This window comes from Geotrypetes seraphini, chromosome 5, assembly GCF_902459505.1.
Source record: "Geotrypetes seraphini chromosome 5, aGeoSer1.1, whole genome shotgun sequence".
In the NCBI taxonomy this organism is placed as follows: domain Eukaryota; kingdom Metazoa; phylum Chordata; class Amphibia; order Gymnophiona; family Dermophiidae; genus Geotrypetes; species Geotrypetes seraphini.
The window spans coordinates 258,017,156-258,038,630 of record NC_047088.1 but is presented as its reverse complement, the minus strand read 5'-3'; the positions used below and the strand labels follow the sequence as shown (position 1 = coordinate 258,038,630).

The 21,475-nt window shown below is 43.1% G+C and overlaps 1 protein-coding gene across 11 annotated transcripts in view; it reads left to right on the top strand.

Annotated features, from left to right (window-relative positions):
• Nucleotides 1-21,475, top strand: part of BIN1 (bridging integrator 1) — a 239,933-nt gene that overhangs the window by 142,127 nt on the left and 76,331 nt on the right. For all 11 annotated transcript variants that reach the window (XM_033944491.1, XM_033944488.1, XM_033944483.1 and 8 more), the window contains exons 5-6: nucleotides 11,022-11,117; nucleotides 14,465-14,572. In XM_033944491.1, coding sequence (XP_033800382.1) covers nucleotides 11,022-11,117; nucleotides 14,465-14,572 — 204 coding nt within the window. The remainder of the gene's footprint in view (nucleotides 1-11,021; nucleotides 11,118-14,464; nucleotides 14,573-21,475) is intronic.

The window sequence follows — 21,475 nt, the reverse complement described above, 5'->3', positions numbered from 1 at the left end:
AAAACTTTAAATTTTGCAACTTAATTTCCACACAGACCACATCGGAGGGAAGGCTCTGGTGGGGGAGGGGGAGGGCGCTGGTGCAAGTAAGCCGTATGAGTTCCTGCTCGCTGCCATCAAAGAACTGAAGCGTTTAGAAAGGGATATGGGGGGGATGTAGTTTGATAGACATTGGGTCGCCTGGGGAGGGGTGGAGATGCTGGGAATTCGGTCCGTTGGCAGGGCTGCAGGATCTCTGTCAGCCATATTGCAATGCACCCCTGCCCTTGGTACGCCACTGGGTTAAAAAGCTCCCTACCAAGCCACCAACTCAAATTCCTGCAGCATCCGTAAGTTCTCTGGAGGACTCTGATCTAAGCAGCGACAGAGCCCAGCCCTGCTTGGGTTTGGATATCTTACAGAACTGGTGCTCTGGGTACATTTAAAGAACGCTTCAGCAGAGACGGACAGTCGCATTTAGGTGCTGGGGGAGTTTTCAGAGCAGGGGAGATGAAGGGTAAAAAGGTGCACCTCTCCTATTGATTTGCAATGAAACGGCAGGAGGCCGGGTTTCCAGGATGTGAAATAGATTAGGGTCTGACATCCCGCTCTTTCTATTGCTCTGTTCTAATGTATTTTTATTTTTCTCCGTTTGCCTTAAACCTAAATTAAACTAAACCTTAAGTTTGTATACCGCATCATCTCCATAAAGATAGAGCTCGGCACAGTTTACAGGTAATTCAGTAAATGAGGGAAGGACTTAATAAGAAATTAGAGGTTATGAAGAGGATAGATAGCTTTACATTTTAAATAGAGAAAAGCCAGGTTTTCAGATGCTTTCAGAATAATTGGAATGAGCTTAGGTTCCGCAGCGGGGCAGGGAGGTTATTCCAAAGCTCAGTGAATTTTAAGAAAAGGGATTTCCCTAATTTACCTACATACATGATGCCTTTTAATGAGAAAAAGAAGAGAGAAAAAAGAGAGAGACAGGAAGAGAAAGAGAGAAAAAAAAGAGAGAGAGGAAGAGAGAGAGAAAAAAAAAAAGAGAGAGGGGAAGAGAGAGAAAAAGAGAGAGGAAGAGAAACTAAACTAAACCTTAAGTTTGTATACTGCATCATCTCCATAAAGATAGAGATCGACACGATTTAAAGGTAATTCAATAAATGAGGGAAGGACATAATAAGAAATTAGAGGTTATGAAGAGGATAGATAGCTTTAAATTTTAAATAGAGAAAAGCCAGGTTTTCAGATGCTTTCGGAATAATTGGAATGAGCCTAGGTTCCCCAGCGGGGTAGGGAGGTTGTTCCAAAGCTCAGTGAATTTGAAGAAAAGGGATAGATTTCTCATTCCTTTCAAAATTGTTGACTTTTTCCACATCTTTAATATAAACTTGGCATTATTATGTAAACCATTGTGATCTGTGTGGCAGAAATGGTGGTGGTACTATTTTCGATATACATTAGGTGGTTCGCATTTACGATAGCTGAGTTTGTGAAACACACAGAGACATGTACGTCATGGCAAGTAATTTTTTTTTTTTCAGTGAAAAATGCGCCAACACTGGAAATCTAATATATACATGAACGTTTGACATGTCTTTCTTAATGTTGCCACCAGATAAGAGATGAGCGCAGGCGTCTGGTAGGGGAGAAGCAAAAAAACGTGACATTTGAAATCACTGTTTTATTATGGCATACAGCGTACAAACGAAGGGTTCCTTTTACAAAAGTGCGTTAGGGCCTTAATGCGTGGAATAGCGCACGCTAGCCGTTACCGCCTCCTCTTAAGCAGGGGGTAATTTTTCAGCTAGCGCGCGCTAATCTTGTGTGCGCACTAAAAAAAGCTAATGCACCTTTGTAAAAGGAGCCCGAAGTGTTAACATCCTTCCAAGTAGTCCCCCAGGTTCTCCACGGTTTGTTGGAATCCGTGGGGAAGGCAGTGAATACCATCGGCTGCATTTTTGCCACGGAGAACTGCTGTCTTGTTCGACTTTAGTCCCTTCCGTTACGCACCGCTCTCGCCAAAAGATTGACACTGGGGGGGGGGGGGGCGTGATCAATTCCAGACCGCTGCACTCATCTCTCGTTTGGTGGCAACGATTGGCTTTGACAGATTTTTCCAAAAATGCGCTTTGAAAACATGAGAACTTCTGCCATTTCTATCATGGGAGTAACGCTGGGGAATAAATTAATAGACTTTCAGCAGTTTAAGAAAATTCTTAAAACTACATTATTTTTAGAAGCTTTTCAGTAAAATATATGCTGTTTAATGTTGGTTTTAGGATTTATCCCAGGACAAGCAGGCAGCATATTCTTTACGCATGGGTGACGTCACCGACGGAACCCCCGGTACGGACCTTTTTAACTAGAAAGTTCTAGTTGGCCGCACCGCGCGTGCGCGAGTGCCTTCCCGCCCGACGGAGGAGTGCGTGGTCCCCAGTTTTCTCGTTTCCGCGGAGCGAAGAAGACGCGTGTTTTTTCAACGGCCGTTGAACTAACTTTTTTGCCTTCCCGCTCGCGAATTTTTTCCAATTATTTTACTTTCTTACCTTCGGGTTACCTTTTCTTTCCATTTGTAAAAAAAAAAAAAAAAAAAAATTTTGATTTTCTTTTTATTTTTTCGACTTTGCCCCGGCGGGGCCTGTTGCTACTATACAGGCCTCCGGGTTTTTAATGTTGGTTTTAGGATGAATGGAACTTTGAAGATTTATTGAATTAAGGTTCCCTAAGATGTAATTATGCATTTGTATTTTAAGATGTTTGTATAAGTCCTGTCTATTTTTATCTTGTGTATGTTATTTTGTAATGCTGCCTAGGAATAGGCGATTGATAAATTTTTTAAATAAATAAGGAAGTATATGTCGCACACTTTCAAATGTATATATTAGATTTCCAGTGTTGGGCACATTTTCAAGAGAAAATAAAAGTTGCCATGATTTATGAACAAATCTGTGTGTGCGTCTATAAAATCATAAAGCAGTCAAAAAATAACTGAATTTCAATATAGATCTTGCATTCTTTTTTTTTTTTAAATAAATCTTTATTGATTTTCTAAACGTCAATAGTGCAAGACACAAATATATAACATATAAGTCAATAAAAGCACATTCATCTTACAAATATACATGACCAATCATTTTATCCCGCCCGACCAATGATTAATCAATAAAACACAGAAATATAGATTTTCCCGATAACCTTTCCTTATTCAGATTAATAATATCCTCCCACCCATCCCAGGTGTAAATACTCAAAAGTCAGACAGAAATAGAAATACCCCCCCCACCCTTCCATTTCCAACGGGCCCCAAACCAGTTTAAATAAATTACTGTGCCCCAAACTATCGGCATTCATTTTTTCATACCTATAGCTGGAGCACAGATTTGCCCATCGAAAAGGAAAATTTAGGCGTTCGTCACTCTTCCAATTACCGGTTACCATCTTGCATTCTTTATAAAATAGTATTCCACCTAAAGCCTACAACACGGCTTAAAAAGTGTGAAGGGCTCAAATATGGAAGAACTTATTCAGGGCTGGATAAAATCTACTTTTCAGAGGGGTCGTTTCTTGCATCTGATGAATCGCCTCCCAAAAATTCCCTTTCTTGGAGACCCTCCAAAAGTAGTTATTGCACAAATCTTTCACTTGAAAGATAAGTGAATTATGGCTTTAGCAAGGGAAAAAGGTCAACTCAAAAGGCTCGTGTTGTATGGAGAAATCAGAAGTACAAAAAAGGAGAGAGAGTAAACTGGATGAAGTCGAGAGGCAAATATGCAGATTGATTCCCGCCAAACTTTTTTTTCCCAGCTCTAAAGAAACTTGTCAGCTGGACTGAGACACCAATAATATATGAAATACTGTATACTGTATTGTAAATACGTTTGATTTTGTAATACTGTCCCTAAAACATGTACGGGAAATACTCACATGTTCTATTGTGCACGGGGAGGGGAGAGAAGCTTTCAGAAGGCTTCTTTACATAACATAACTTCAACACCTTATCCTGAATTTCTTCCTCACACTAGGTATCCACATTCCCTGTCTGCTAAAAATTCCCTCTTCATAATTGTATCATGATATTTCACTGATGTTAGAATAATTGTAAGATGTAAAATAGTTATTTATATATTACTTGTTGGAATATTCATATTTATCTCTATCTCTACCTCTCTCTTTATATTTTTATCTTTACTTTTCATTAATTGTTTCTTCAGGTACTTTAGTTAGATTGTGAGCCTAGGGAAATTTCCAAGTACCTATCTTATTTATTTTTATCTATTGTATCTTTTAATGCATCATTTTTGTAAACCGCTTAGAAACCTCACGGTTATTAGCGGTATATAAGAAGTAAATTAAAATTAATATACCGAATTGCTTATCTAATATTTAGGACTGTACCTAGGGTTACCAGATTTTCCATCCGGACCCCTAGACCCCTGGGATGGAATGGGCGTGACAGAGCCAGTTAGTGCATGGGGGGCGCTTACCGTCTACAAAACGGCTACACGGTAATGGCAAAATTAGTGTATAGAAACATAGAAACATAGAAAGATGACGGCAGAAAAGGGCTGCAGCCCATCAAGTCTGCCCACTCTTCTGACCCACCCCATCAAGTCTGAGTGCTAATGACCTAGTTCCCTAGCTCAACCCCCCGTAAGGACCCCACGTGGATGTCCCATTTGGAAGACGGTCAGGCAAACAATTTGCGCAGAGTCTCGGGCATTTGTGGGAGAAGCAGAATTTGAACTTTTGGCTTCCCTGATTGTCGGTGCACTGTTCTAACCACTAGGCGGGTGTTCCCCTGTGTGAAAGTGGAATTCCTGATTGGTCCCCAAACGGAAGGAGAGAAGTGAGAGAACCATGACACTGAAATTCCTGTGAAGGACAGGAAGAAAGAAGCATTCTCACAGAAGTTTGTCTAACGGAGTCCTTGTATCTTTTGCTGCTTTTAAAGAACTCCATTATGCTTTGGGCAGGTTTTGCTTCTGGTGGAACTTTCAGCTAGCGGCCTTTATGCCTGGAATAAATTACCCAAGTATGTCCGCCAAGCTCCTTCCCTTATTTAAAAGCAGACTGAAAACCCACTTTTTAAAAAAAAAATATAGCCTTCAATCCATAACCCTACTCCCCCAACTCCCACCAATCCAGCCAGCAGATTAACCATTCCCCTTAACTGTATCCATGACACCCTGTTTGTCTGTCTTGTCTGTTGAGATTGTAAGCTCTTTGAGCAGGGACTGTCTTCTTTGTGACTTTGTATAGCGCTGCACACATCCGGAAGCGCTATAGAAATAATTCATAGTAGTAGTAGTAGTGTGAAGAGTTTTTCAGTCTTTGGGAAGCAGAGCTGAGATTGTTTTAGAGAATGACACGATGACAAAATTCATCACCGTTCCCGTCCCCGCGGATAACCACGAGAAATAATCCCATGTCATCTTCTAGTGTCTATTTCAACCTCGGTCCTTCTACACCAGCATTCTTCAAAGCAAAGCTTGCGGGTCAGTGGTTGTGGCCATTCATACTCTGATTCTTATGTGAGCCAAAGATAATGAAGCCATTGTGACATCACTGATGTGATTGGCTCTTAGGCACTGGTGGAATGAGGCATTATGACATCACAATATCTGCTCTGGATACCAGAGACTGTCATTCTTCAGTGTCTATCTCAACCTCAGTCCTTCTACACCAGCATTCTTCAAAGCAAAGCTTGCGGGTCAGTGGTTGTGCCCAATTATACTCTGATTCTTTCCTCTCTCCTTAAAGAATGACATGAAGATGGTTTCCCGCGGTTATCCGCAGGGGACGGAAACGGTGATGAATTTTGTCACCGTGTCATTCTCTAATTGTGATGTCATAATGCCTCATTCCACCAATAGGAGACAGCCGCATCAGTGATGTCAAATGGCTTGATTGTCCTGTACTCCCTCCAACCCAGCCAGCAGACTAACCCTTCCCCTTAACTGTATCCAGGGCATCTTTTTGGTCTGTCTTGACTGTTTAGATTGTAAGCTCTTTGGAGCAGGGACTGTTTTCTTCTTCTTTGTGACTCAGTACAGCGCTGTGTACATCTGGTAGTGCTATAGAAATAATTATTAGTAGTAGAGGACTGACAAGTTTTGTGTTTTCTGGATGGCTAAGTTAAGGGCATAGGATCAGTCTGGCTGATCGCCATCAGAAATCTGATATATGTAGCCAGTGGATGGAGGTCAACAATGACCTTTTAGTGTAGGATGGCCTTGGGTGAAAATCCATTTGCAGGATACGGATAAAGGATGTGAGTTTAGGGGAATACAGTGGCAGTGAGCCATGTAGAAATGGGCTCTTTATTGCTTCTTAAACTTCTTTGTGTAATACAGATATGTTAACAGAAGATGGAAAAGCCATATGTTCTGCGGTTAGTTTCTTCGTGGCCTCCTTCATTTTCTGAAATCTTTTCTCCTCTCTCCTTGGAGCTCCTCTGCAGTGTTTGACCTTGCAGGCTCACTACGTTTAAATAAAACAAATATAATTTATACATTATTTGTCGAGCACAGCCCTGCATGCTAATTTCGTGGTTTCTGCCCAGCTCTTTGTGGCAGATTAGATTAGAAGTTGAAGTAGCTTCAGAATTTCATTTCGTCTGTATTTTGACTGCTTCTAACTTGGACCTTTTTCAGAAATCTGCAGCTTTCCTTTGTTCTCATCTTACTGCTTTTAATTTACATACTTTTTCTAAAAATAAAAAGCGAACATGGTCTATTATGGGCATCATTCTCGGAGTCTGTTCTGTGTATGCAGTGCACGTGTTTTATTTCTGTTCAGCTGTACGTTCTGAATTTACTGTGCAAGGTAGAATTTTAAACGGCATTCCCCACCATGCGGGATTCTGCATTTGGTTTTAAACCTCTGTGCAGGGATCAAGGAGGCAGCCATGGTTCTGGCTGAAGAAGAGGCTCTAGCTGCCAGTGCTGGCCAGTTTGGCTCCGGAGGCTGTTATAGGGGAAAGCACCCTTCAGGGATTCAAGACAAGGTTGGACAAAGTTCCTTCTGGAACAGGACATACGCAAGTAAGGCTTCCTGTTAATAACCGGTTCATAGTCATTCGCGTGCGAGACTACAGTGCGCTGATTTTGCAGCGCCGACAATTCGGCGCAAGACCCCAGCGCGCCGCCTAAAAAGTGACTTTTAAAGAGCTCCGACACGGGGAGGGTGGGGAAACCCCCCCCCCCCAGTTTACTTCATACTCTTCGCGCTGCTGTTGAGGGAGGTTTGGGGGTGTTGGAACCCTCCATTATAGAGTAAACTTAACTTTTTCCTGATTTTTATTTATTTATTTATTTTTTTTTTTTTTGGAAAAAGATCAGTTTTCTCTATAATGTGGGGGGTTTCACCCCCCCCCCCAACGGCAGCGGCAACAAAGGTTCCCCCCCACACCCCCGTCGGAGCTCTTTAAAAGTCACTTTTTAGGCGGTGCGCTGGGGTCTTGCGCCAAATTGTCGGTGCTGCAATGTCAGCGCGCTTTTATCCCATCACCTAATAGCCAAATGCTAATTTTACTTCATTCTTTGAGTTCTGCACTTCATCCCTGAACCCCATTATTTTAGGAGATTTTAATACAGTCAAACCTTGGTTTGCGAGCATAATTCGTTCCAGAAGCATGCTTGTAATCCAAAGCGCTCGTATATCAAAGCGAATATCCCCATAGGAAATACGGAAACTCAGACGATTCGTTCCACAACCTAAAAACTTTAATACAAAGTACCTTATGTACTTGTATTCCAAGACCTCGCTCATTTAGAAACAGTCATTAGACTCCCGCAACGTCAAAGAGAGAAGAACCATCGGCTCAGTTGTGATGACGTGACGTGTGTATACTGTATGTACTTGTATTGCAAGACTTTGCTCGTTTAGAACAGTCCCTACACTCTTGCAGCGCCAAAGAGAGGAGAACCATAGGCTCAGTTGTGATGACGTGACGTGTGTATACTGTATGTACTTGTATTGCAAGACTTTGCTCGTTTAGAACAGTCACTACACTCCTGCAGCGTCAGAGAGAGGAGAACCATAGGCTCAGTTGTGATGACGTGACGTGTGTATACTGTATGTACTCGTATTGCAAGACTTTGCTCGTTTAGAACAGTCACTACACTCCTGCAGCGTCAGAGAGAGGAGAACCATCGGCTCAGTTGTGATGATGTCACACGTGTATACTGTATGTACTCGTATTGCAAGACTTTGCTCGTTTAGAACAGTCACTACACTCCTGCAGCGTCAGAGAGAGGAGAACCATCGGCTCAGTTGTGATGATGTCACGCGTGTATACTGTATGTACTCGTATTGCAAGACTTTGCTCGTTTAGAACAGTCCCTACACTCTTGCAGCGCCAAAGAGAGGAGAACCATAGGCTCAGTTGTGATGACGTGACGTGTGTATACTGTATGTACTTGTATTGCAAGACTTTGCTCGTTTAGAACAGTCCCTACACTCTTGCAGCGCCAAAGAGAGGAGAACCATAGGCTCAGTTGTGATGACGTGACGTGTGTATACTGTATGTACTTGTATTGCAAGACTTTGCTCGTTTAGAACAGTCACTACACTCCTGCAGCGTCAGAGAGAGGAGAACCATAGGCTCAGTTGTGATGACGTGACGTGTGTATACTGTATGTACTTGTATTGCAAGACTTTGCTCGTTTAGAACAGTCACTACACTCCTGCAGCGTCAGAGAGAGGAGAACCATAGGCTCAGTTGTGATGACGTGACGTGTGTATACTGTATGTACTTGTATTGCAAGACTTTGCTCATTTAGAACAGTCACTACACTCCTGCAGCGTCAGAGAGAGGAGAACCATCGGCTCAGTTGTGATGATGTCACACGTGTATACTGTATGTACTCGTATTGCAAGACTTTGCTCGTTTAGAACAGTCCCTACACTCTTGCAGCGCCAAAGAGAGGAGAACCATAGGCTCAGTTGTGATGACGTGACGTGTGTATACTGTATGTACTTGTATTGCAAGACTTTGCTCGTTTAGAACAGTCACTACACTCCTGCAGCGTCAGAGAGAGGAGAACCATCGGCTCAGTTGTGATGACGTGACGTGTGTATACTGTATGTACTCGTATTGGAAGACATTGCTTGTATATTAAGTTAAAATTTAATCAAATGTTTTGCTTGTCTTGCAAACCAAGTTACTTGCAATCCAAGGTTTTACTGTATTCATTTTGATGACCTTAAAAATACTTTTACCTTAGATATTTTTAGCCTCTTAAAGGATTTAAACCTCTGTCCATTGCTAACCTGTCGCACTCACATAGCAGGGCACACTTTAGACATGGTTCTTGTTCCATCACCGCTCAAAGATCATTTTCAAGTTGTGGCTTGTACGTAACTTCCTTGGCCTGATCATTTTCTCATTAGTCTCTTTCAGTCTACTAGGCCCAATGCCTTAGTCCTTCGTCCTAAGACAATAATTTCTCGTGTCAATGGTGAGGGGGGGGGGGGGTAATTTTACTATTACATATTGTACAAGATATTTGATTATATGATAGGGAAGGGTGGGTGATAGAGCATATTATTTGTACCATTGATGATTATTAAGTGATATATTTATTGTTAATTTGTTTGGACATATTGTCACACTTATTGTAAGTCTGAAAATGAATAAAGAATTAAAAAAATATATATATTTATTCCTATATGCCTTAAAAAAGAAATAATAATAATAATTTCTCGTGTCTATTCAAAACTGGATAATGTTTCCATTTCTGCTAACTTTGATTCCAATCTAGCAGAATTGTCAGAATCGTCCACTGAGGAGAAAGTTGACTCATGGAAAGCTCCATAACCGTTACCTATACCGTTTCTCCACGTAAACAAAGGAACCCCTGGTGTACTCCTAGTCTTACTCTTATTAAAAAAACAACTGCGATCCCTTGAGAGAAAATGGCGGAATAACAAGACTCTACACAGCCTAAATAAATTCAAGGAACAAACTAATTTTTATAAATCTGAGATTAACAGATATTCCAAACAAATTTAAAAAAAGCTAAAAACACTATCACAAAATCATTAACTACACAGAGGACAGTGTCCAAATTTACAAAGTCGCTCAGCCGAGTGTTGCGCAGTAAATGTTCGGATACGCAGCAAATCTGCGCTGTCAGCTTTAGTAAAAGGACGCGCTAATTTTTAAACCATTGGAATGGTTGCTGCAAAGGGTAAAAAATGGCGTAGTTGACAGGATAGACTTTTGCATTTCTCCCCTCTCCCAAGTAGTGATCTACAAGTGGTACCTTGGATTACGAGCATAATCCGTTCCAGGAGCATGTTCGTAATCCAAAATGCTCGTTTATCAAAGCGAGTTTCCCCATAGGAAATAATGGAAACTCGCTTTGATGCGTTCCTCCCCCACCCCCCCTCACCCCTGCGATCAGGCACCCCCCTCTGCGTTCTGGCACCCCCCCTGCCCCGAACCGGCACCCCCCCCACCACGATCCGACCCCCCCCCGACACGATTGGGCACCCCCCTGCCACGATCCGACCCCCCCCGACATGATTGGGCACCCCCCTCCCCGACACGATCCGACATCCCCCCCCGACACAATTGGGCACCCCCCTGCCGCTTCTTACCCTCATCTGGGCACTCTTGAAAATCGGCTTCCTCCTCTGCTGGGCCTTGAGCATCTGAGCATCTGAGCACGTTCAGAACGTGAACTCGCAGGCCTTGAGCATGCTCAGATGCTCAAGGCCCAGCAGAGGAGAAGGCTGATTTTCAAAAGTGCCCAGATGAGGGTAAGAAGCGGTGGGGGGGGGGGTGCCCAATTGTGTCGGGACGGGGTGCCGGTTCGAGGCAGGGGGATTGCCGGATCGCGGGGGGGGGGTGCCGGATTGCAGGGGGGGTGCTCGTAAATCGAGCCATGCTCGGTCTCCGAGGCACCGATTTTGCAAATGTTTTGCTCGTCTTGCAAAACACTCGCAAACCGGTGCACTCGTAAACCGAGGTACCACTGTATTCCTCATATTTTTCTAACCAAAGCTTTTACTTACGATTCCTCTTCTTTCAGAACAGCGACTTGCTCTGGACTGATTACCATCAGAAGCTGGTTGACCAGGCTCTTCTAACAATGGACACTTACTTGGGCCAATTCCCGGACATCAAAGTATGGCACATTTATTTCCTCAATCTTTTATTTAAACCTGATGACCTAATACCTTTATTCTAATCACAAATGAACCTGTAGTGCTGTGATGTACATTGGAGCTAGTATTGCATGGGGGGAATGTCTTTGCCGTTGTTGAATGTCATAGAAACAGCACATGTAGGAGGGCAGAATCGGGTTCATTTCTTTAGCTTTACTCTCCTATGTGACCTCTCGCCTCATTGCCTGCAGAGGGCAGTATGCACTTACTGTACACTTCTCCTTCCGTTTTCGCTGCGATAGGGGATTAACAGAGCCGCGAATACAGAAAGACCGCAAATAACTTTTTCATATGTTGTTCGCTGTTTTCTATTAAAAACCGTGAATGACATGGTGGGAGACCTGGCCTGTTCCTGAAGGACAGGCTAAACGCGGTGAAGAAAGTGCTGAGAATCAACGATTTTCTCTGTAAACGCTTGGAATCAGCGATTTCTCTATGCAAGCTGATGTAATTTGGGGGGGAGGAGCCAGAAAGCTAAAAAACGTGAATAATCGAAACCGCGATTGCAGAATCCGCAAATACGGAGGGAGAAGTGTCCATAGTAAAATAGTAGATGACGGCTGATAGACCTGAACAGTCCATCCAATCTGCCTAATAAGATTACATTACATTACATTAGGGATTTCTATTCCGCCATTACCTTGCAGTTCAAGGCGGATTACAAAAGAATTATCCAAGATGTATTACAACAAAAACTTACAAGAAAAAATAAAAAAAAATTGGTCATTTTCAAAAAGAATAAGAAATGGGTAAGGTTATTTGTTTGGTAAGTTGGCTTTAGTGAGAGGTGGAGTTTGAGACTTGAGGTATTATTTCTTTTTTCAGAGTTTTCTTGAAGAGTATGGTCGTATTGGTCGGTTCATAGACAAGTCGGCGAAAGACAAAGGCGTGCGCCGACAACTGAGCGCAAGACGGAGGCGCGCGCCAAAGAAAATTACAGTTTTTAGGGGCTCCGATGGGGTTTTTTGTTGGGGAGCCCCCCGTTTACTTAATAGAGATCGCGCCGGCGTTGTGGGGGATTTGGGGGGTTGTAACCCTCCACATTTTACTGTAAACTGAACTTTTTCCCTAAAAACAGGGAAAAAGTGAAGTTTTCAGTAAAATGTGGGGGGTTACAACCCCCCACACCCCTCACAACGCCCCCACAACGCGGCGCGATCTCTATTAAGTAAAGTGGGGGGGTCCCCCCCACACCCCCCTGTCGGAGCCGTAAAAACAGTAATTTTGTGCAGCGCGCACCTCCGCGCTGCGCTCAATTGTCTGCGCGCGCCTTTGTCCCGGTGCGCTTTTGACCTGACACCGTATTGGTCAATCCTTGCCATTTTCAGGGCTCAGACCGTAGAAGTCTGCCCAGCACTGGCCTTATTTCCCAATTACTGGAGTTCCTATCTAAGCACCATTAAGTTTTGTTTTGCTTCCATTCTCTTTCCATATTGGGGAAAAAATGGGAGCGTATAACTTAAATGAACGTTGCCCTAAGCTGAAATACTTGGCATTGTGCAGAATTTTCTTTCTGAAGTTCATACTCTTTCTGTAATTTTGACATCCACATTTTTGACAATTCTCTTCAAATCCAGCATGTACCCCAAAAGAGAGAGAGAAAGCCTCAGACTAATGTAGCAGTATAGAACCAAAAGGTTTCAAGTTTCAAGTTTATTAGGATTTTATATACCGCCTATCAAGGTTATCTAAGCGGTTTTTACAATCAGGTACTCAAGCATTTTCCCTATCTGTCCTGGTGGGCTCACAATCTATCTAACGTACCTGGGGCTATGGAGGATTAAGTGACTTGCCCAGGGTCACAAGGAGCAGCGCGGGGTTTGAACCCACAACCCCAGGGTGCTGAGGCTGTAGATCCAACCACTGCACCACACACTGCTTTTGATACTTTCACTGGCAAAAAAACTCCCTCACAGAACAACTCAGGTTTAGACAAGGGCAAAGTTACCCGGAGGCACGTTCAAGGACTTAGCTGACAAAAGACGACTTGAGCTCCAACGATGTCACGTCTTCTCCAATCTTCCCAACAGGTGACCTTGTTTCACCAATGTTTGGGTCATCAGGAGAACAAACAATGCAGCCTTTTCAAGGGCAAAGTCACTCAGAGGCACATTCAAGGATTTAGCTGACAAAAGACGACTTGAGCTCCAACGCTGTCACATCTTCTTCAATCTTCCCAGTAAGCGACCTTGTTTCACCAATGTGTGGCTCATCAGGGAAACGAGCAATACAGCCTTGAAAAGTGAAGCCGCACTGAGACCAGCCCCAGAACAAATTGCTGAGCTGAGTGCTGATTGGTTGATTCAGACCGGAAGTGAGGTCTGTGTTGGAGGGAGGGCTTTAAGTGCTCTTGTCCGTTTCCTTTGTTCTGGAGATGCACTTTTCGAGGCTGTATTGTTTGTTCCCCTGATGAGCCAAACATTGGTGAAACAAGGTAGCTTGTTGGGAAGATTGGAGAAGATGTGACAGCGTTGGAGCTCAAGTCGTCTTTTGTTAGCTAAGTCCTTGAACGTGCCTCCGGGTGACTTTGACTTCTAAGCCACATTTTCGCATTTAAGATGAGTATTTAAATTATATTTAAACTTTATAGAATAAGAATATTTATTTCAATAAAGTTTGAACTATTGAACACTTTAAAACACTAAATAGGAACTATAAATAAGACCAATGGCAACTTTGGTGTGTATAGTCTGCGTGTGTTGAAAATTTGTACTACACGCAGCACCACCGCTAAGGTCTGAAAACGGAAACAGATGTAATTATTCAAGGTACTGTTGATTTGGAAGTGTTAGTCTATGGAAGACCTTGAAAATGGAAGAGTAAAGCTTGATGCCTATATTATCTATGACATATCCTGGGCCATATCGTCCTCGATTGGCTGTGTTATTCCATTATTTACTGTTCTATGGGTGGGGGGAGGGAGTTCATGTGGGATAATGAAAAATGGATGACGAGAGAGATTATCATATTTTGTTTGTTGTATTTTTTGTGCTGGCATCAATTAAAAAAAAAAATTGGTTTGAAGTAAAAATAAATAAATCTGGCAGCCCTACCCAAAGGGTTGTGTTGACAGCTGTTCTCTACTGACGGTTGTCTTCAACCCAAGGTCTTTTTGCGGAGGTGACGTGACTTAATCCCCCCATTGCCTCAGGTACATTAGATAGATTGTAAGTCCGCCAGGACAGACAGGGAAAAATGCTTGAGTGCCTGAATAAATTCATGTATAGAAAATCGAATAAATAAATAAGCCTATTGCGAATTTAAGGGTTTAACCATTTTCTTCTCCTCTCTCCTCCCCCTCCCCAAGTCCCGCATTGCTAAACGAGGCCGGAAGCTTGTAGATTACGACAGTGCAAGACACCACTTCGAATCCCTCCAGAACGCAAAAAAGAAAGATGACGCTAAAATCGCAAAGGTAAAATGCTCCCGCTCAAATGTTCTGCCGTGAGCTGTCGGAAGCCGTCTGCTGCTTTGCTTTCTTTTAACGGTGACGAATTAAGTATAAGAAGGGGTGGAGAAAAGCGCCCAAGTAATTTGATAGGTTACATATAACATGAGCACTAAATTAATCTAATGATGTACTTAAGTTGGTCGAGTGTTGCTAATCCTTTGTCTATCATTTGAATATGAGAGAAAACTAGCTTTTGAAGCAGCTAAAATAATTAAATTATGAAGTTATTTAATTTAAAAAATTTCATAGATAAAAATTCACCCTTAAACTCCAAATTAGTGTCTTTCAATTGACTTGGCACCTGGGGGTTCTTTGAGGTCTTTTCTCCTCTGTTTACAAAAGTACATTATTAGATTAATTTAGTGCTCATATTATAAGTAACCCTAGGGGATTCTAGTTTGAACACTATATAAAAGTTCCCCATTTGATATTAGTCAGTTATACAATTTCATATGTCGCAGCCCCTGGGACACATCCAGACAATCCAATTTTTGAGAGATTTGCATTCACTCTCTCTGTATGTAGATATCACATGCGTGCGATGGGATATGCCGAAAACCAGAGTGGCTGAGGTGTCCCGGGGACTTAGACCGACATCCATTGTGTTAAAATAGCCATTGAAACAAGAGAATGACATGGGGACAAATTTTTCCCATCTCCGTGGGAACTCGTTTTCCCATCCTGTCTTGGCGAGTTCTTTTCCTGTCCCTGCCTCTTTCCTGTAAGCCCCGTCCTCATCTGCACAAGCCTTAAACCCTTTAAAATCCTAAGTAGCAACATTCTGGAGCTCAGATTGTGATGTCATAATGCCTCATTCCACCAATGCCTAAGCTCCGCCCTCTTCTGCACATGCCTCAAACACTTTAAAATCCTAAGTAGCAACATTCTAGAGCTCAGATTGTGATGTCATAATGCCTCATTCCACCAATGCCTAAGCTCCATCCTCATCTGCAGAAGCCTCTAAAATCCTAAGTAGCAACATTCTAGAGCTCAGATTGTGATGTCATAATGCCTCATTCCACCAATGCCTGAGCTCCGTCCTCGTCTCCACAAGCCTCAAACACTTTAAAATCCTAAGTAGCAACATTCTAGAGCAGTGGTCTCAAACTTGTGGCCCGGGGGCCACATGCGGCCCGCCAGGAACTATTTTGAGGCCCTTGGTATGTTTATCATAATCACAACAGTAAAATAAAAGTTTCTATCATATGTCTCTTTAGCTATAACTTATAATATTTATAAATTATAAAGAGTTTTACCTCAAGCAAAATTGTCATTTCTTCAATAAGACATTAACTATTTTTTCTGAGGCCCTCCAAGTACCTACAAATCCAAAATGTGGCCCTGCAAAGGGTTTGAGTTTGAGACCACTGTTCTAGAGCTCAGATTGTGATGTCATAATGCCTCATTCCACCAATGCCTGAGCTCCGTCCTCGTCTCCACAAGCCTCAAACACTTTAAAATCCTAAGTATCAACATTCTAGAGCTCAGATTGTGATGTCATAATGCCTCATTCCACCAACGCCTGAGCTCCGTCCTCGTCTCCACAAGCCTCAAACCCTTTAAAATCCTAAGTGTTCGAGGCTTGTCCGGTTAAGGCAGAGCTTACAGGGACAGTGATAAAACTCATGGGGTTGGCATGGAGAAATTGAGTTCCTGCGGGGACAGGGGGGGGGGTGTCTAATTTTTCCCCGTGCCATTCTCTAACTGAAACTCCCTAAGGTTTCTTAATGCTAAAGATTCAGAAGAAATTTCCATTGTAGAAACAACATATGTCCATGTGTCTGTCTTTTTTTAGTGCTGACGATAGCAGTGGCTCACTGACCTCCTTGGCTAATTTAACACTTTGCACCTATGTGATGCCATGTAACGCATACAGTGCCTCTTTTATAAAGCCACAGGAGAAATCACTTCTGCGGCTTTGTAAAGGGGTCCGCAGTCAGAAATAGTATCTTCTGTTCTGCCTGCATTTTACTAACTAATCTCCTTTGTGGATTTGCAGTCACTTATTTTCATAACTTGTTTCCACCGTAAATGCAATAGTGATTAAGCTTCACTTTAGTTGTATCCAGGCCAGCTGTGTCAGTGTCTGGCTGCTATATCACCCCACTGCCAGGGACCCATTCAGCTGATTCCTCTCTTAAGAGTTAGACAATGAGGGTGAAATTTTTCAAAGAGGTACCTAACTTGCCTTCCCTCCCCCTTACAAAACTGTAGTGTGGTTTTTAGCGCCGGCCATGGCAGAAACAGCTCTGATGCTCCTGATCGTTGAAACTGTTACTGCCCCGGCTAGCACTAAAAACCGCGCTACGTTTTTGTAAAAAGAGAGGGGGAGGGGGTTAATAAATTGACTTTAATTATGAGTTTTCCCAGGCTCATAATTTTTAAAGAAAAGTATTTGGTGCTGGGCGCATATCCTTTCTGGGCATGACTCTACAAAACATAGGTGCCTATCGTATGGCGTCTTGTGGGCGTGTTTAAGGGTAGAGAAGGACTTGGGTGTCACTGGGTGCGATTCTCTATAGCAGTGATTCTCAACTTCTTCAAGCCAAGTACCCCCTAAGTCGTAACAAATATCAACCGAATATCCCTGCTCAAGCTCCGCCCCAGACCCCCCCCTCCATAATAATAGTACTAATTGTGATGCAATTTCTTCCATCCATTTTTCATATAAACCCCCAAATTCACTGTATGCAGAGAAAATGTTAATTTTCATTTATATTTGGGTTTTTTTTTTTTCAAAGAAGTCAAGGCAGATGACTTTAAAATATGCAATGTCATCTCAGTAACATCTATAGAAAAACAGAAAAGTACAGTGCAAAATATAGACAGCAGATATAAATTCTCAGAACGGACTCATTTCAATCACCAAATTGAAAAGAAAATAATTTTTCCTACCTTTGTTGGCTGGTGATTTCATGAGTCTATGGTTGCACTTCCTTCTGACTGTGCATCCAATATTTCTTTTTCTTTCTTTCTGCCTCCTACATGCTTCCTCTCTTCCAGACCTCATTCCCTTCCCCAACCAACATCTCTCTCTCTCAGTCCCCTCCATGAATCCAATATTTCTCCCTCTCTCATCCCTCTGGATCATATGCAGCATTTTTCACCACTGCCCACCAGCCCCATGCCCATTTCTCCTTCTATCACTCCTCTCCAGCACCATGCCATATCTCTCCCTCCATCACTATGTCCAACATTCCTCCCCCTTGCATCCCCTTCAATCTGTCCCTCTGTTCCCTCTCCACCACCATATCCAACATTTCTCCCTCTCATCCTTCTCTTCCCCATGCATCTCTACCTCTCTCCTCTCTCTCTCTGCCCAATTTTCCTCTTTCTTCCTTTCTGCATGTGTCACCATCTCTTTCCCCCTCATTAACACACTCATACCCAACAATTCACCCTTTCTATTCCCTCCCTCCTATGTTCCAAGTTAGTGCCCCCTCCCTGCTTTCCAGCCGTTGTCCCAGAATCATGCCGCCACAAAGCACTCATTCTCCCCCTCATTTCTCCCAGAAAGATGTGTCCCCCTTACTTGTTTGAACCGCACTCGCTCCATCTGCTTTCAGCGGCTTGTTGGCGGGACGCGCAGGCAGCGATTCATATACAGCTATAGAATCGCAGCTAGGGTTGTCTGACAGCTTAAATGCCAGTAGGCGTCATAATGTTAGACACCGGGCTTTCCTGGTCTAATTTACTGGCACCTAACACAGATGCCAACTGACTCCTAAGTCCTACCAGGCCTGTTCTCTGCCCCTAACCATGCCTGCTTTTTGGGTAAGCGCTGGTAGATGCCATGCCAAGTTTTGAGCAAAACTCATAATTGGTTTTACTTAGCTTTTAATAGTGTGGTCGATTACCACGCCAATTAAGCTAATTCAACAATTTTTGAGTTCCAAGGCATCTCAATGGCCACGTATTTGGTCTTGGAGGATGAGATGTACAATGTCTGCATCTATGAGACAAACGTGGTTTTCCTTGCTGCATAGAGCTTTCTGGACCCCTGTTCGTTTACAAAAATTAGATAGCTCTAAATCTGATAAATGCTGGCATTGTCATCTTGAAGCAGGGACTTTAGATCATTTGTTATTCTATTAGCAATATATATTAGAATTTTGGAAATCAATCTGGAATCAAATTAATTCCCTGTTAGAAAATCATGTGGCATTATCATATGACACAGTTTTATTTGGTATAGAAATGAGAGCTAAGAAACAAATCTCATCTAATAATAACAAGTTATTGCTAATTTTAACTGGGGTTGCCATTCAACAGATCACTTACAATTGGAAGAATTGGAATAGACTTTATTGTTTTTGGTGGAACGCTGTAGGCCATATATATATAAAATGGAGAGGACACTAGCTGTCCAAAAAGGAAATTATAACAAATTTCAAGATATGTGGAGGCCATTAATAGATTATTGTAAAGATTAAAAAGATTAATGAAGACATTAAGGGGGGGAGGGGGTGGGTATTTTTGATTATAATTGAAACAAATCATTTTCATAAATAAATGAGGGAGGGGGGTAATATTTTATATTATGATGATCAATTATAGGATTTCAAGTGTATTTGAATGCTTAATTGATAAATGTCAATATTGTACTTGATTTAAGATTTGAAATGAATAAAGATTTAAAAAAAAAATAAATAAATTTTGAGTTCCGAGCTGAACTTGTCTAGGTGCCGCCGATCTAGGCTCTATTTACAGAATCAGGGCCTTAGTGTGCAAGACACATACCTGCACCTGCCCAGTTGCCCTTTATGAAGCTCAGAAGAGAACTCGGTAACGCTGTCCTCAATCCAATACCTTCCCAATCCAGATCAGCTTAACAGAGGCCTGGTTTTTTTTTGGGAGGCTGAGAATAAGCTTCTCTTAGACCTCCACTTGTTCACCTCCTCCAAACTACCGTGTTTCCCCGATGATAAGGCAGGGCCATCAAATAAGACAGCCCCCCCTTTTTAGAAAAAATTGTAAAATAAGGCACCCCCCCCCCGCAAATAAGCCACCCACCGATACCTGCGCTTACCCGAATCGGGTGGTACGGTGGGTGACTCCGTGTGGTCCCTCCGTCTACCGCGGGGGTCGGCAACACGCGGCTCCAGAGCCGCATGCGGCTCTTTTCCACCTTTGCCGTGGCTCCGGTAGTATGTCACGCAGGCATGCAACTTACAAGTCCGGCGTCGCGGCGGGAAATAGCCATGCTGAGCAGTGAGCTCAGCACGTACACAGATGAAAGCCTTGCTTGCTGATTGGTCCGGCGGCCGTGCCGCCGGACCAATCAGCAAGCAAGGCTTTCATCTGTGTAGTGCTGAGCTCACTGCTCAGCATGGCTATTTCCCGCCGCGACGCCGGACTTGTAAGATGCACGCCTGAAAAAGAAATCATCCTGGCCGGGGTCGGTGTCATGCTCCGGAGATCTACAGCCTTCCTATCTCCCTCTCCCTTCTACCTGCTTCCGGCCACATCCCCTGCTCCGCGGCTCTCTTCGGCAACTCAGCAGCAGTGATCGACACAAGCTTCTGACGTCGGGGCCTACCCTCTGCGAGTCCCGCTTGTTTCAACTTCCTTTTTCCACAAAGGCGGGACTCGTAGAGGGAAGGCCTCGATGTCGGCAGCTTGTCTTGATCACTGCTGCTGACGAGTTGCTGAAGAGAGCCGTGGAGCAGGGGGGTGTTGCCAGGTGCAGGTAGAAGGGAGAGGGCCAGATGCAGGACTCGTGGGTGAGGGAGCAGAAGAGAGAGAGAAAGAGAGAGGGGAGGGAAACAAAAGGAAATATTTCATACTGGGCTGGGCCGGAGTGGAGGGAGGGTGGAAAGATTCTAGCTACAGGGTGCAGTAACAAAGGAAAAGGGGAAGAAAGCTGAAAATGGAGATAGTGACACAAAGAAGAGAAAGGGTAAGCAGGACCTACTGAATAAGGATAGAGATACAGAGGGGACATGAAAGGGTAAATAAGGCATCTCCCCGAAAATAAGCCCTAGAGCATATTTTGGCCTTCCAAAAAAAATAAGACAGTGTCTTACCATCGGGGAAACACGGTACCTAGTGCCTTTTCAGGATAGTTCCCCAACAAAGACCAGACCCTGAATATCAGCTGCATAGACCAGTGGTCTCCAGCTCAAACCCTTTGCAGGGCCACATTTTGAATTTGTAGGCACTTGGAGGGCCTCAGAAAAAATAGTTAATGTCTTATTAAAGAAATGACAATTTTGCATGAGATAAAACTCTTTATAGTTTATAAATCTTTCCTTTTGGCTAAGTCTTAATAATAATATTGTTATTTATAGCTAAAGAAACTGTTTTATTTTACTTATGGGATTATGATAAGCATACCGAGGGCCTCAAAATAGTACCTGGCGGGCCACGAGTTTGAGACCACTGGCATAGATGTAGCTTAAACTCAAATGACCTAATCAAAGCTCCCAGAGAAGATTGTGATTATTGAGAGCTTCCATATCCCTACTAATGACTGGGGAGTCAATTCAGAGCGGTCTATATGAGCCTCTGCAAAGGCAGTACAATCCATGAGCTTCTGTAGAGATGTTACCATAAGGAGTTGTGAGGTGTTACAATGCATAGGCTCTATACTGAGAGACACAGAGCTCTATGGTGGTATTACAGATAAGAGATATTAAATAAAACGGGGAAAGGGTAGAACAGCTGCATCGAAAAATCCCATTGAATCCATTCACCCGAACTTTCCATTCCCTTCCAAAGAAGTTTCCACCCAACCCTGTCCTGCGATGGGGAGACTGCATTGCAAGGTGTGATCTTCTCTGTTGTGTGCACCTAAGAGACTGCTGCTCTGTCTAAAGATGCATCCTTTGGGGGAGTGACCCCCCAGATGTGGTATAATGTGCCGTA